This window comes from Ipomoea nil, unplaced genomic scaffold (assembly GCF_001879475.1).
Source record: "Ipomoea nil cultivar Tokyo-kokei standard unplaced genomic scaffold, Asagao_1.1 scaffold0222, whole genome shotgun sequence".
In the NCBI taxonomy this organism is placed as follows: domain Eukaryota; kingdom Viridiplantae; phylum Streptophyta; class Magnoliopsida; order Solanales; family Convolvulaceae; genus Ipomoea; species Ipomoea nil.
In genome coordinates, this window is record NW_017616650.1 from 519842 (window position 1) to 534721 (window position 14880).

Sequence of the window (14880 nt, forward strand, 5' to 3'; positions counted from 1 at the left end):
AAAAGAATGCAATTAAGCCATTGAACAACACAAAAACATACAATTTAGCCCAAAATGACTTGTTTTCCTAGAGTAGCAAGTTACCAATTTCAAAATTAATTTTTTAAAATAACTTTTAATAAATAAATAATTAAAATATTAATAAATAAATAAATTTAAAAAAAAAAAAAAAAAAAAAACAGAAACTGCCGGCCGGAGACGAATCGTCTCCGGCCGGCTTTGTCTCCATGGCTGGAGACGAACCTCCGTCTCCAGCCATGGAGACAAAGACCTTCGTCTCCATGGCTATGGAGACGAATCGTCTTCGGCCATGGAGATGACGTCCTTTGTCTCCATGGCCAGGGAGACGAAGGGACGTCCCTTCGTCTCCCTGGCCATGGAGACAAAGGTCTTTGTCTCCATGGCTGGAGACGTAGCCGGCCGGCCGGAAGTTTCTGTTTTTTTTTTTTTTTTTTTTTTTTTTTTTTTTTTAATAATAATTTAATTATTTATTTATTAAAAATTATTTTAAAAAATTAATTTTGAAATTGGTAACTTACTATTCTAGGTAAACAAGTCATTTTGGGCTAAATTGTTTATTTTTGTGTTGTTCAATGGCTTAATTGCATTCTTTTTAAGTTCAATGGCCTAATTGCACTTTGGTGTGCAGTTGAGTGGCCTATTTAACCCTTATTCCTTTATATTTATAGGATGCGGATCAAATGCGTAAGAGGTCTTTAGGTAAAAAAAAATAGGGTTAAATCTCAATCATAAATGCAGTCCAAATCAACAGTCCAGATTGAAGATAATTAAAAAAAAAATGCACAATAAAATTTTTTGTAATTTTGAACAAATAAGTCAACTTGCCTTTTGTATCATATCGATTTTGTAATAAAACATATTACTACATGGTTGCAATCAATTATCAATGATACTAATTATCAATTTGTGTGTTTGCGCACACTCAAGTGCATTATTTAAATGTGTGTATGATGTAAATTCCGCTCATGTGTAATTAGCGTTTAAACCACACAGGGAATAAACCGTATTATGAGATTTTGTGCATGAATTTATCAGAAGGTATATATATATATTGAGTGATACAATATCTACTTAGTACTCAAAACAAATTACGATGGAGTTACTATACATTGGAGTTATCGCTGCCTGAAATAGACGGAACACAATAAAGTGTAAACGCCTATATGAGAATATCACTTGAAAGAGAGAGAGAGAGAGAGAGAGAGAGAGAGAGAGAGAGAGAGAGAGAGAGAGAGAGAATCACGAAATTGTCGGCAGTAGAGGTGGAAAGGAGAAAGAGATGGGGATTAGATTCGTACTGATGGTGAACAAGCAAGGGCAGACTCGGCTAGCCCAGTACTACGAATACCTCACTCTCGAACAAAGACGTGCCCTTGAAGGTGAAATTGTTCGCAAGTGCCTCACTCGTACCGAACACCAGGTCATCCTCTTCTAAATTCTTTGTAATCAACACAAATTTTGTTATATTCCTCTGAATCTGGATTTGGGTCGTTAGTTTACTGTTTGTGTGTGCGTGGTGGGGGTGAAATTTGACTAGAAATCTGGGGTTTGGAGCATTTTGAATGTTTTTCATTTAGTATTTGAGACTTGTAAATTTATGGTGTTTCTGTGAGGTAGGAAATTTGAAGAATTGGGAAGAGCTATAAGGTTGAAGTTATCAATGATCATGAAATTGTTGTCTTCTCAATCTTTTGCTGTTTATGAGTAAGAGGAACTAAGTCAGTTGTATGAGATTGTAGGGTTCTTGATTTGTATGGATTACCGAAACAAAGTTATGAAGAATTAGAATTAGACCTGTCAAGATCCACATTAATACGGGTGTAATAAGTGTTTATAAAGGAGCTAGCATGATGCTTGAGCACCAAAGGAGCATTAAGACTTGAAAGGTGCTCTCTCTCTCTGGGTGAAATTAATGGCAAAAATGATTTTCAGAAGAATGTGTGACTCATTAGATAGTGGATTTTATGCTGTCAGGAGTAGGCGGAATTAACAATAGAATTGGCATTGTTGCTTTACGAGTTACATGACCTTGAAGGGGAAGCCATTTTTAAACAGTTTGTTGTTTACATATCTTATCTTGGAACTTGAAGTTCATGCTTGATTGATACTGGTAGGAATTTTATTGATTGCTGATAGGCTTTTATAAATCATTTTGATGCCTCCCTTTCCCTGGGTTCTGAATGCAGTGTTCATTTGTGGAGCATCGTAACTACAAAGTAGTGTACAGGAGATACGCGTCACTGTTTTTCCTGGTTGGAGTTGACAATGAAGAAGTAAGTTTAGTTTGACGTATTTATTTACTGTATATTGATATAGAATTATAGATACATAATATGCAAGTTTGGTCTCTCTTCCTATCTATTTCATTTTCATCTGCAACAATATGAGTTAGATTCCTACTTTCAATGAGTGTATTTTTCTTGTATTAAGAGTTAAGACACACTAAGGCCCTGTTTGGTAACATAGTTAGCTTATTAGCCAATTTTGGCTTATTTGACCACTATTAGCAGTTTGTCTTGGTTAAACAATCAATATGACTATATGAGTGTTCGATTAATTGGTTTTTTGTAACAACATATTGCTCCAAAATGTTAAAATTCAAAAAACTGCTCAAAACAGTTTTTTCGATAAGCTTTTTGAGAAAGTCATTTTGCATGTAATCAACTAACAGCTAATTTACTAAAGAGTTTTCTATAATCAACTAATGCTATCAACTAGTCAAACCCACTAACCCAACCAGCTAACAGCTATTTACAAACACTTTAATGTTTCTGTTCTTTTTTGTGTGGGGAGAGTGAAGAGAAAGAACAAAATATAATCCCATTTTGGCTCTTAAGTTTGTAGACGTAGATAAGCAACATCTTTGACAGCAGTGGCAATGCTTTTTAGCTAACCACGAACTGTCTTGTAATCCTATGCACATTTCTACTATCGATCAGCCTTTTAATTTAAACATGAAACTTTAGTGTTCTATTTGACTTTCTGTCTTTCATGTCATGTGCTCTTCTATTTGCAGAATGAGCTTGCCATTTTGGAATTTATTCACCTTCTAGTTGAGACAATGGATCGTCATTTTGGCAATGTGGTGAGCTAGCAATGAATAGAATCTTCGCACTACATATCATATTATCAATAGATTTCTCTTTCTGATTCATTCCATTGTGGATTTAATAGTGTGAGTTGGATATCATGTTTCATCTCGAGAAAGCGCATTTCATGCTGGAGGAGATGGTAATGAATGGGTGTGTTGTCGAGACTAGCAAGTCCAACATTCTGGCTCCAATACAGCTTATGGAAAAAGCATCATAAATAGCGGGGCGAAGCACAATGAGCATTGCCATCCCTCTGCATGTATTACTTTTATTTTGTTTAGTGCCCTTTTTAATACTTGTGTGTTTTGTACTAATGACTTATCAGGCAATCCAATTATGTTCAAATGCAAATTGTTTTATTTACCATTCAAGTACTTAACTTACCTATACAGAAAGAGTAGAAAAAAGAAAAAAGCCTTTCTTAATGATATAGAAATTATGAATGATATGCTCCCTTATGTATAATGTATCAACATGTGAAACAGGCAGCCATTGTTGTAACCAAGCCTTTTTCCTCTATGATACATAAATTAAGAAATAATGGAAGATGAAGGGATCAGATGGCTGCAGGGCTTCCACCTTTTCTTGGATCACTCACAGCAGTGAGCATGCCATGAAAGGTTCCATTGTTCAACCATTGCCCAGGTTTTGGTAGGTTCTGAACAAGAAGTTGGCAGATTGCTCCACTTTCTTGTGCCTGCAGCTGATGACCTCTATCTTCCAAGAAACGCCGCCTGCCACCCGAGAGCTCAATGTGTTCACCATCCATGATGGTCCAGTTTTCGTACAATACTGTGTTGGGAATTAGCTGCAGAGACCAGAATGCAGGTCACCAATGGTTATAAACTGTGAAAATGGTGAAGTTATACAGTTATATGGATTACAAGCTGTGTAACCTTGTGATAAACTCTTGGACTCTGAACTGCTTCTAAGGGATCCATGCCCAAGACAAGATGGTTGAGGAAAACTTGGGCTACTGTTGCAATTATGTTCGTCCCACCGCTACCTCCAATCACAGCAGCCAACTGATTATCCTATCAATATTGCAGAAGGAACAGCTACTTAGAACAGGTAACACAGCTATTACTTATTAGTCAAGAATTGAGGATATGGTTGTCTAAAGATCACAAGTATCCTTGTCTTTACTTTTACTGTAAACTGTTTTGCAGAGGAAGAAATGAAAAGAGTTCATTCACAATCATCAATGGAGAATGTACCTTAAGAACAACGATGGGGGTCATGGAGGATAATGGTCTTTTGTTCGGGCTAATGAAATTGGCTGGAGAGGGAGGGAGCTTATCGGGGGATACTTCTGTAGGCGCTGAGAAATCTCCCATTTCGTTATTGAGCACAATGCCAGTTGAAGGAGACATGACACCACCTCCAAAGACATAGTTCACCGTGGTTGTCATTGATACTGCATTTCGATCAGCATCTACGATACAGAAGTGGCTGGTTCCATGGTCTCGAAGCTGACTCCACCTGGAAAAAACGAAAGGAAGGTTTACAACCATGAAAACTGTAAGGAGAACTCCAGATATTCTTTCCTCACCTTGGCATATAGTATTCAGATGGGAAAGTGGTGTTGTCATATATCCGCTGTTGAATCATCTTTGCAAAAGACGGGGAAAGCATGTCATAGACAATGCTACTGACATTCACAAAGTCGGGATCGCCAAGGTCCATTCGTACACCAAGCATGTGCTTCACCGCTTCAATCATGCGATGCAGACCTAGAGGACCTTCTGCAGCAATAGAACTTGGATAGCTTTCTAGGACTTTAAGAATCTGCAATTCACCAATGTACTACTTGTTTGTTTAGTCAAATGAAACAATTTATGTTCACAAAATCAGCAGCAGCTAATACAAGGTCCCCACCAGAGAGAGACCCACTGTTCCACTCGATGGAGGAGGCATGCCAAAGATGGTATATCCCATTGCATTAACAACGATTGGATCTCGAAATTTCACTCTATAGTTCCTTAAATCCTCCATTGTCAATATCCCACCGGCTTTTTGTACATCTTCAACCAGCTTTTCGCCAACCGTTCCATTATAGAATGCCTCGGGTCCTTGTTCTGCAATTGCCTCTAAGCTGTTGCTAAGTTCTACATTGTAGCATATATCTCCCTCTTGTAACAATTTCCCATTTGGTGCATATACTCCTCGCAAGCCAGGGTCGTTCATTATAAGGTCTTCGTTTTTAGCAATGTCGATTGCTAGATATGTAGCGACAACAAACCCATACCTAGCAAGCTTGATGGCGGGTTGGAATAGAGTGTTCCATGGCAATCGCCCGTGTTTCAACCAAGCTTCATGAAGGCCAGCTACCTCACCGGGAACTCCCATCGAGAGAGCCCCCACCGTCTTGGAATCAATGTCGTTCTCATACATGTCCTGTTCGATAACAATAAAACAAAAAACGAGAGCACAGAGGATCAGAACAAACAAACAAACAACAGAACTTGAGATTCCTGCAATCTATGTTTGATCTGTCGAATTCATGAACTGAGAATCTATGTTTTGGAGAAACTAATGTTAATTAAACAGATAAAGTTGAAACCTTTGAAGCAGCTAAAGGAGCAGTTTCCCTCATGTCAATTGCTTCAACTTCTGAGGTTGACTCAGACCTCACGAGCATGAAAGCCCCGCCTCCAATCCCACTAGACACCGGATTGACAACCCCGAGACAGAGAGCAGTTGCAACTGCAGCATCAACGGCATGACCTCCCGTTTCAAGTATGGATAACCCGACCTTAGAACAACGACCATCATCAGCAGCAACAGCCGCCTTCTGGCCCTGCCTTCCACTAAACTTGTTCCCATCTCCTGCTGTCCAAATGCTCAAGCTGCTGTATAGAACTACCCCTAGACCTAAATGCCAATAAAGAACCAAAATACTAAAGATTCCAAGCATTGAGGGAGTAAAACACAAAAACCTCTATTTTAATCAAGGTAAAAAATTCTGATGATTGGGAAATCTGTCGTTTTGCCTGCTGATATGCTTCATTATCAGACCACACATATATATCACCTAAAAAGTTTCCAACTTGGATAAATAAGTTCAAAACCTATGGTTCCAGAAGTCAGACCATCAATCACAGTAACACAAAATTCAGATCATATATGGTTGAATTTCCGATTATAATAACAAATAAACCCATGATTTCAAGAACAAGAAAAATAATAAATGAAAGTCAAATACTCCAAAACTTACAAGCTATGGCTATGAGGGCGAGTAAAACCCAGAGAGCTCTCCTCCATCTCTTCTGGTTGAAACCCAATTCGCTGCCAGTCAAGAGTGTGGCCTCCAGGCCCTTCTGTTTCCCCATTCCTCTCTCTCTCTGTAAATTGGAAGAGGAACAGGAGAGAGAAAGTGACGAATAGTAAATTTGTTTGTATTTTGTACTCACACTCAATGCTGTATTTTTTTAGTGGGCCACGGGGAATCTGACGATATGAAGGATTTATCAGAAAAGATTGCTGAAGCTGACTGGGCCACTCAAGAACGCAGTTAATTTGTTGCATGAAAAGGACTGCCACTAATGTACTCCGTGATATGATATTTTTTTATACCTGGCCTCGGGAAGTAGGAAACTTTCCATTATTGTATTTTGCCGTTTCTGTAATTGGTTGCTCAAAACAGTACCTTTCCATTCGTCACTTCCAACAATAATCTAAATTGTAACCGGTGAAAGATTGCACCAATGAAACCTGATAGTTGTAGTGAAAGAGTTTCACATTTATGTGGGCGTCAAGACTTGCAAGGCAGGTAGAAAGGTACCATGGGGATTGAATTTGTGACCTCCCATTTAAAAGTGTCATGTTACTAGACCATAAAGTCATTGACACTTATTAATATTATTATAATCTCCTTCAATTTTAACTATATATATTAGATTTACACTTGTGTGAGACCGTCTCACATATCTTAATATGTGAAACGGGTAGGATCTATGATAGTTAAGTTGTTTGTTGCTTATGATAGAAATCATAATATTTAGTACAGCTAGAAAATTTAATGCAAATTTGAAATAAATAAATTATTACTTATAATAGATATTGTAATATTTATATGTGAAATTGAGATATTATTTAAGGCAAATGATCTCTATATATATTAAAGCAAAATAATTGTCCCAAAAAATTTTCCTCCAAATGTGAAAACATTTATTGTATTTATATTAATTTATAAATAGATTCATGTAATTCTCAAAAATTTTCCCTCCAAATGTGAAAATATTTATTGTATTCATATTATTTTATAAATAGATTCATGTAATTCATGCAATTTAACATGTTGAGTAAAAGAAGAATATAATATTAATATTATTATTATTATTATATAAAATTATATATATATATATATATATATATATATATTATAGTAATAATAATTTACATACAGAACGAATTTTTCACATACAGAAACGTGAAATCATGGATCCTATTAGACTTAACGAAATATTATTACTATAACTACTATTTACTATTATAATAATAATAATAATAATAATAATAATAATAATAATAATAATAATAATATACTATAATAACAAATAAGCCAATTTATAAATAAATTCATGTAATTTAACATGTTGAGTAAAAGAAGAATATAATATTGGTTACTATTATATTATTATTATTATTAATATTATTATTATTATTATTATTATTATTAATTCGTTATTATAATATAGCATTTTAATTAAATTAAATTATTTAAATTAAACCACCATATATATATTTAGTATTACAAATGATCATCCTTAATTAAATTAAATCAGTCTATATATTTAGTATCACAAATAATCATTCTTAATTAAATTAAATCATCCTTAATTAAATTAAATCATCCTTAATTAAATCAGTCTATATATTTAGTATTACAAATAATCATCCTTAATTAAATTAAATCATCCTAAATTAAATTCAATCATCCTTAATTAAATTATTTAAATTAAATCAATCATAATTAAATCAATCCTTAATACACAACGTAAAATCAGCCTTAATAACAACACAGAAACGCGAAATCATCCTATTAGCCAATTATTATTACTATAATTACTATTACTCTTTATAATAATAATAATAATAATAATAATAATAATAATAATAATAATAATAATAAAATTTAATAATACTATACTATACTATAATAACGAATTAGCCTTACAAAACGAATTATTCACATACAGAAACGCGGAATCCTGCACCCTATTAGCTTTAACGAATTATTATTACTATAATTACTATGCATGTGTAATTTATTAAAATCTTTTTTGAGGGTCATTTGTACTCCATTAAAAACTTTATCGTTGCAACAAATGACATGAGATACAAAACTCCTCACCACAAATACAAGATCCTGTTCATGCATTCTACAAAAGCCTTTCAGTATAACAACAATGACTTTCCAAACATGACATACATGTTGAAAGCTTTCGATCAACTTGGTCCTACCCAAATTAATGCTTCCGAACAATTGGTAATACCTATTTACGGTCCTCATTTTGTTTATCATTTCAAGTAATATATATATATATATATATATATATATATATATATATATATATATATATAAGGCTCATATGCGGCAGGGTCTTTAGGTGCGGCGGTGCGGTTATATCAACATCGTCCATTTTGCTTAATCTGACGGCAGCAGCTAATTTCTGAAGATTTAAGCACATTTTGGTAAGCGGGGGTATTATGGTAATTATAGTGATCATTTATATCAGTCGTTTAACAGAATACACCAACAGTGTTAACAAAATACACCAACAGTGTTAACAAAAGACACTAATAGTGTTAGGAATGCACAACAATGAAGTGCACAAATAGACCAAAATAACACACAACACACCCAAAAAATACATCATATAACTCACCACCCCAATGGTGTATTTTCGAACACTGTGTGGTGCTTTTATTCATACCTAATGGCATGGTTGCAGTAGGCGCTAGGCGCTAGTCGGGCGGCCGGACAGCGCCTAGCGCCTAGGCGGTCTAGGCGGCGCCTAGGCGGATTCTAGGCGGCGCTAGTCGGGCGGCCGGACAGCGCCTAGCGCCTAGGCGGTCTAGGCGGCGCCTAGGCGGATTCTAGGCGGCGCTAGGCGGGCACCAAAAAAATTAAAAAAAATAGTAACAGACTTGTAGTTCGACAATTTTAATGAGGCTGTTTTCAACGTTCACTCAAATAACACATCTAAATAAATAAAATAATGATAATTTATAAGTCATAATGTCATAATAATATTAAAATCAATAATTAATGAAAGACGATATCGGTCAAAATCGAACAAAATCGGTCAAAATCGGACTAAATCGGTCGACTCGGCCGAGTTTGGCCGCCCAGGCCGCCTAGGCGGCCGGCCGAGTTTTGGCCAAAACTCCAAGGCTCGGGGCCGCCTAGCGCCTAGGCGGCCGAGTTTTGCAACCTTGCCTAATGGTGTGCCCTGGTGATGCGTACCGAATTTGTGCATGTTTTTTTGTGTGCATTTTCTAACATGGATGATGTATATTTGTATAACTATTAGTGCGGTCGCACTGACCTCAGGGGAAGGCACCAACACTAATCCACAAATACACCCGAGTAAGGTTAATAATGCACCAATAACGAATATAAAACACACAACACTATGATTTGCCCTCTTCTGGTGCCCAGTGACGACTTTAGCCTTGCAGTTCGCGTAGAGTGAGAACGTGCGCGAAAATATCAGAGAAGCCCTGACGAATGTGATTCATTGGATTTATCTAATCTAATGACCTACAATTGACCGCACCGCCGCACTTGAACCTTCCTCTATATATATATACTAGTTTTTTACGCACATTGCGCGATTGGGATAATGCCCAATGTTTTTTTTAAATAAGTACTTTAAAGTATATTAAGGCAATATTATATTGAAATTGTTCATGCATAGATAATTGAAGGTTGAATTTGCGTATTTAAATAGGTAATTCTTCTCCCAAAGGTTGAGTCCCCTACCCCAAGGGCCCCCCACACTCTGACCCGACAGAGCATTGTAGGAAGTTGTAAATCACGGTGACTCAATGGTTCAGCAGACATGACCAAATGCCGGTGCGAACAAGGAATCTGCCCACTTTGGACATAATTCCCGCACTGCCGCCGCCAAGGTTCAAACCTTGGTCTCTTCTCCCAAATACTGTCCACTAAACTATTGAGCTAAGCCCATGCGGGTTAAATAGGTAATTCTAAGTTTACAAATGCAAGATAATATAGTCAAGATTGATTATAATTGTCAATAAAATAATTGTATAGGTATGGTTGAAACCAAATACGGGACATAAGGGAGAACAAACAAAAATTAGGGCATAAAATATTAAATATATACTAATATTGTTTGAGGAGATTTCGACATTAGGATTTGTGGTTAAGTTCTATTAAGACTTTAATATTAGAATTAGATTAATGGTGTAATTATAATTCTATATTAGACGTTAATATTATAATTAGACTAACGGTGAATTAACGGTATTTAACGGAAAAGTTAAATGGATAATCATATAATTAAGGATAAATTAGAAAAATTTTAAAAAAAATTAAAACCTGAACAATTTGAACCATTCATTTGATTTAATAATTTGGCGGTCATTTTTTCTACCCAATGTTAATAATTAAATAAATTCGTTGGTCAAATCCGCTAATATAATCCACGCGCTAAATGCTGATTGTCAAACAAGGACATTGCAAGGTAGTTCTCACTTCAATTTGTTGTGTGATTTGAATACTCTCTTTGTCACAAAATCTCTCAAGTAGTTAATATGGTTGGCATTATTAATTATATATTTTTTAAATTTTTTTCATGATATTAATAAAATACTTGGTAAATAAATATATAGCATTATTTTGTATTATAACTTTGATATTTAATTAGAAAAATAGTGCAAAAAAAAAAGATAATAGACAATGTAGTGAATATAATCAATTGATGAATTTGAATGTAAAAATTTTTACATTTGAGAAAAATAAAGACAATATAACTAATGAAAATATTTCTCTTAATTAATTTATTGATAATGAATAATTTTTTTTCACTGAATTAAGACATTGTAAGGACAATGTAGCGAATATAATCAATTAATAAATTTGAATATAAAGAATTTTTATATTGTAGAAAAATAAAGACAATATAACTAATACAATTATTTCTCTTATTTAATTTATTGATAATGAATATTTTTTTTTTGAATAAAGGCATTGTGGACACATAATTCTAAATTAAAGAAATGCATATCTATAATTTTTTGTTGTAGCTACTAAATTATTATTTATATAATTTAATAAGAGTAAAATAAAGTACTAATTATGCCAACTTTGATTGGGATGAGGTTCGAATCTAAGACCTTTTTTTTTTTTTTTTTTTTTATATTATTATTATTATTATTATTATTATTGAAATCAATGAGTAAGTTAACGGTGAACTAACGGCAATTCTTAAAATTTTAACGGAATTAGTAACGGTGTGTGGTTATTTTAGGAAATTTTAGTGTAAAATTTAAATCTTATCAATCTTTTAATCAATCTGAGCCATTCATTTGATTAAAATCTGTGACCGCCATTTTTTCTACCCATTATAGGCCTAACTCTCTTGGGCTCTTATTAGTATAGTAGATATATATATATATATATATATATATATATATATATATATATATATATATATATATATATATATATATATATATATATATATATATATATATAGGGTCAGGTTCCTGTGAGGTCAGGTCTTCCCGTGCGGTCAGTGCGGCATACACCATTAGGTATGTAAAAATGCACCACACAGTGTTCGAAAATACACCATTATGTGTGGTGTATTTTTTTTTTTTTTTTTTTGTGGTGTATTTTTGACATTTCATTCTGGTGTATTTTCGAACACTGTATGGTGCATTTATACATACCTAATGGTGTATGTCGCACTGACCGCACGGGAAGACATGACCTCACATGAACCAAAATCTATATATATATATATATATATATATATATATATATATATAGTAATTATTGTTATGATGATAAATCTCTATAGATTTGGTTGGTTCTGTTGTCTCGATTGAATCTCCACGTACAACCATAATTAATGGACGAGAGACCAAGTTCATCCACTTTGTTCTTCAGGATCATGAGTAAGTCATGTTATATTAATCAACTTTATACTTAATCATGAATTATATGTGTTTCCTAATGTGTGTACGCCTTATAACAATCTTTTTTTTTTTCCTCTTTTCAGAGAGAGACGTTTACCTTGCACATTTTGGGAGCAATATGTTGATCAACTATTACAGCATGTCAACTATGACAACCCTAATCCAGTTGTTTTATTCATTCAGTTTTGTCGTGCAAACATGTACAGCATATGAGTGAGTTGCATACGGCTGAAACTAGAACATATTTTAGTTGTGACACAGTGTGCAAAGCCGATGCAGACGTTGGAATACTGGGTGATGTACACACACCGAAATTTTTTAACGGCATTAGAGCTTTAGGAGTACCAAATCATTCATTAACTTTAAAAATTGGCTCACTAGTCATGTTGTTAAGAAATATTGATCATTCAGTTGGATTGTGTAATAGTACGCGGTTGTAATCACCAAGTTAGCAGACCGTGTAATTGAAGCTGAGTTAATGGATGGTGCTAAGTGCTAACAAAGGAACAAAATTATTGATCCCCAGAATGTCAATGTCACCATCTAATACCAGGTTGCCATTCAAGTTTCAATGAGGACAATTCTCATTGATGTTATCATATGCAATGACTATTAACAAAAGTCAAGGTCAAACATTGTCACATGTAGGATTGTTACTTAAAAAACCAGTTTTTGTGCATGGTTAGTTGTATGTGGCTGCTTCTCGAGTTAACAACCCAGATGGTCTTAAAATATTGATTGCCAAGAACTCAAGTTCCTCTATTACATCAACAACGAATGTGGTATACCACGAAATTTTCAATAATTTGTAATTTTGTCACTCTTATTTTTCTATATTGTATGTTAAAGTAATTTCTTTATTGTTTCTATTTTCCATTTTATATTTCTGTTCCAACTTTTTATATATTACATCATCTCTTAAAATTTTCACACAATTACACAATAAGATGAACAATATTCATCCCGTGCATCGCACGGGTATCATACTAGTTGTTACTAATGATAAATATTGTAATACTTATAATTGAAATTATGATACTTACAAAGTATTTATTCTAATATAAATATTGTATTACTTAGATGTGAAATGTTACTTTTCAAAGAAATTATAATACTTATTATAGAAAATTTAATACCAATTTGAATTAAAAATAAATCGTTATTTGTAAGTGATAGATATTACAATATTTATATGTGAAATTATGATATTATTTAAGGTAAAATTGTTTATTAATGATAAATATCGCAATACTTATAACTGACCTATCTCATGAAATTCTTTTCTTCAATTTTTATTTTATGTTGTCTGTTTTTATGACAATTTTTTTTTTATTTTGTTTCGAAATTCACATTTGTATAATTTATATTTCCTTCTAGAGATAATAATTTAAGATCTTATTTTTAATTTTTACTAGTTGCGCTATGCAGTATTATTTAAACTTTGTCCTTTTATTTCAGTAAAACATCATTCTTTAAAAAAAAATCAAAAAACATTTATTTCGTGTCACGCATTACATAAGAGAGATCGAAAGTTCAAACCCCTCTCATATAGGAACATCAATATGATACAGGATTAAAGGTGTATTCTACAGTTAAAGCCTGCTCAATATACTTCATAGCCTAACCAAAAAGATAATATGCCGTAATAATTAGAAAATAAAAATTAAAATATCAAATATAGAGTTTATTGGTTGGAAATTAATTATTTATAGATTATAACAAAAAGAAAACGAAACACTTCTATTTTCAAATTTAACACATAAATTTATAAAATTAAACACGTTTTTTAGTGTTTTTCAAATACAAAAACATTTCTGCATAACTTCAATATGGACATCCATCATATCTACCTACCAATTCCCACTTAATTATATATATATATCTACTCATCCCCACTTAACATTATTGTCACTTACTACATACATTAATAATTTTATATAAACAAAGCAATATATATTAGGTGAAGTCCATTTGTAGGTGTTTGCTAACAAATTTTCTAATCAAGTCATTTCACATAATCTTTTGTAACAATTCTCAAATCGGGTTAAGATTAGAAGTGCAGAACAATATATAAATAAAAGAGGAGGCGGAATGTATATAAAAAATAAAGAGAGAAGAAATTGTATATGTCTTAACGTGACTTACAATTTCTCTAAATGTTTGTAATGTTAAGAAAAAATCGACTATTGATATTACGAGATTAACAACATTAACTTTTCAAAAAAAAAGAAAAAAAAGCATTAACAACTGTGGTGTAATCATATTTGTCAGTGCCTTAGAAATGGGTGTAAGCATTAAAACGGCACCATCCCTTAATTAAGATTAACACAACTACTTCTACATTCGTACATTCAAATTAGATGTTGGAAATCATAATTACTCGCAATATCATAAAGGTTAACAAAATTAAGCTATCAACTTATTTTAGATTAATCAATTTATTAAAATGTGTCTGAAGGCTTGAATGAGGTATTACAGTGTATCTATATATATCTTACTACACAAAATAATAAAATAAAATGCATTTGGACGAGATTTAGGTTCAGATTCCTTCAACAATGGCCCATGTTACACAAATGTAATAACCAAA

The 14880-nt window shown here is 33.2% G+C and overlaps 2 protein-coding genes and 2 long non-coding RNA genes across 4 annotated transcripts; 3 read left to right on the forward strand and 1 right to left on the reverse strand.

Annotated features, from left to right (window-relative positions):
- Nucleotides 1–1208: 1208 nt before the first annotated feature.
- On the forward strand, nucleotides 1209–3479 carry LOC109193098 (AP-4 complex subunit sigma-like). Its single transcript, XM_019343909.1, has 4 exons — nucleotides 1209–1441; nucleotides 2208–2294; nucleotides 3038–3106; nucleotides 3196–3479. Exons 1-4 carry the CDS (start codon nucleotides 1301–1303, stop codon nucleotides 3328–3330), a joined length of 432 nt encoding a protein of 143 aa, XP_019199454.1. The 5' UTR covers nucleotides 1209–1300; the 3' UTR covers nucleotides 3331–3479.
- Nucleotides 3480–3538: 59 nt separating this feature from the next.
- On the reverse strand, nucleotides 3539–6535 carry LOC109193089 (gamma-glutamyltranspeptidase 3-like). The gene is made up of 7 exons (XM_019343896.1): nucleotides 6331–6535; nucleotides 5677–5987; nucleotides 4992–5510; nucleotides 4666–4901; nucleotides 4331–4595; nucleotides 4010–4147; nucleotides 3539–3921 (listed from the first exon to the last, which is right to left on the reverse strand). Exons 1-7 carry the CDS (start codon nucleotides 6443–6445, stop codon nucleotides 3670–3672), a joined length of 1836 nt encoding a protein of 611 aa, XP_019199441.1. The 5' UTR covers nucleotides 6446–6535; the 3' UTR covers nucleotides 3539–3669.
- Nucleotides 4074–4963, forward strand: LOC109193102. The gene is made up of 2 exons (XR_002056204.1): nucleotides 4074–4184; nucleotides 4283–4963. It is a non-coding gene; the product is annotated as an uncharacterized LOC109193102 (long non-coding RNA).
- Nucleotides 6536–8538: 2003 nt separating the features above from the next.
- LOC109193107 lies at nucleotides 8539–12486 on the forward strand. The gene is made up of 3 exons (XR_002056205.1): nucleotides 8539–8604; nucleotides 12173–12269; nucleotides 12374–12486. It is a non-coding gene; the product is annotated as an uncharacterized LOC109193107 (long non-coding RNA).
- The last annotated feature ends 2394 nt before the right edge of the window (nucleotides 12487–14880 follow it).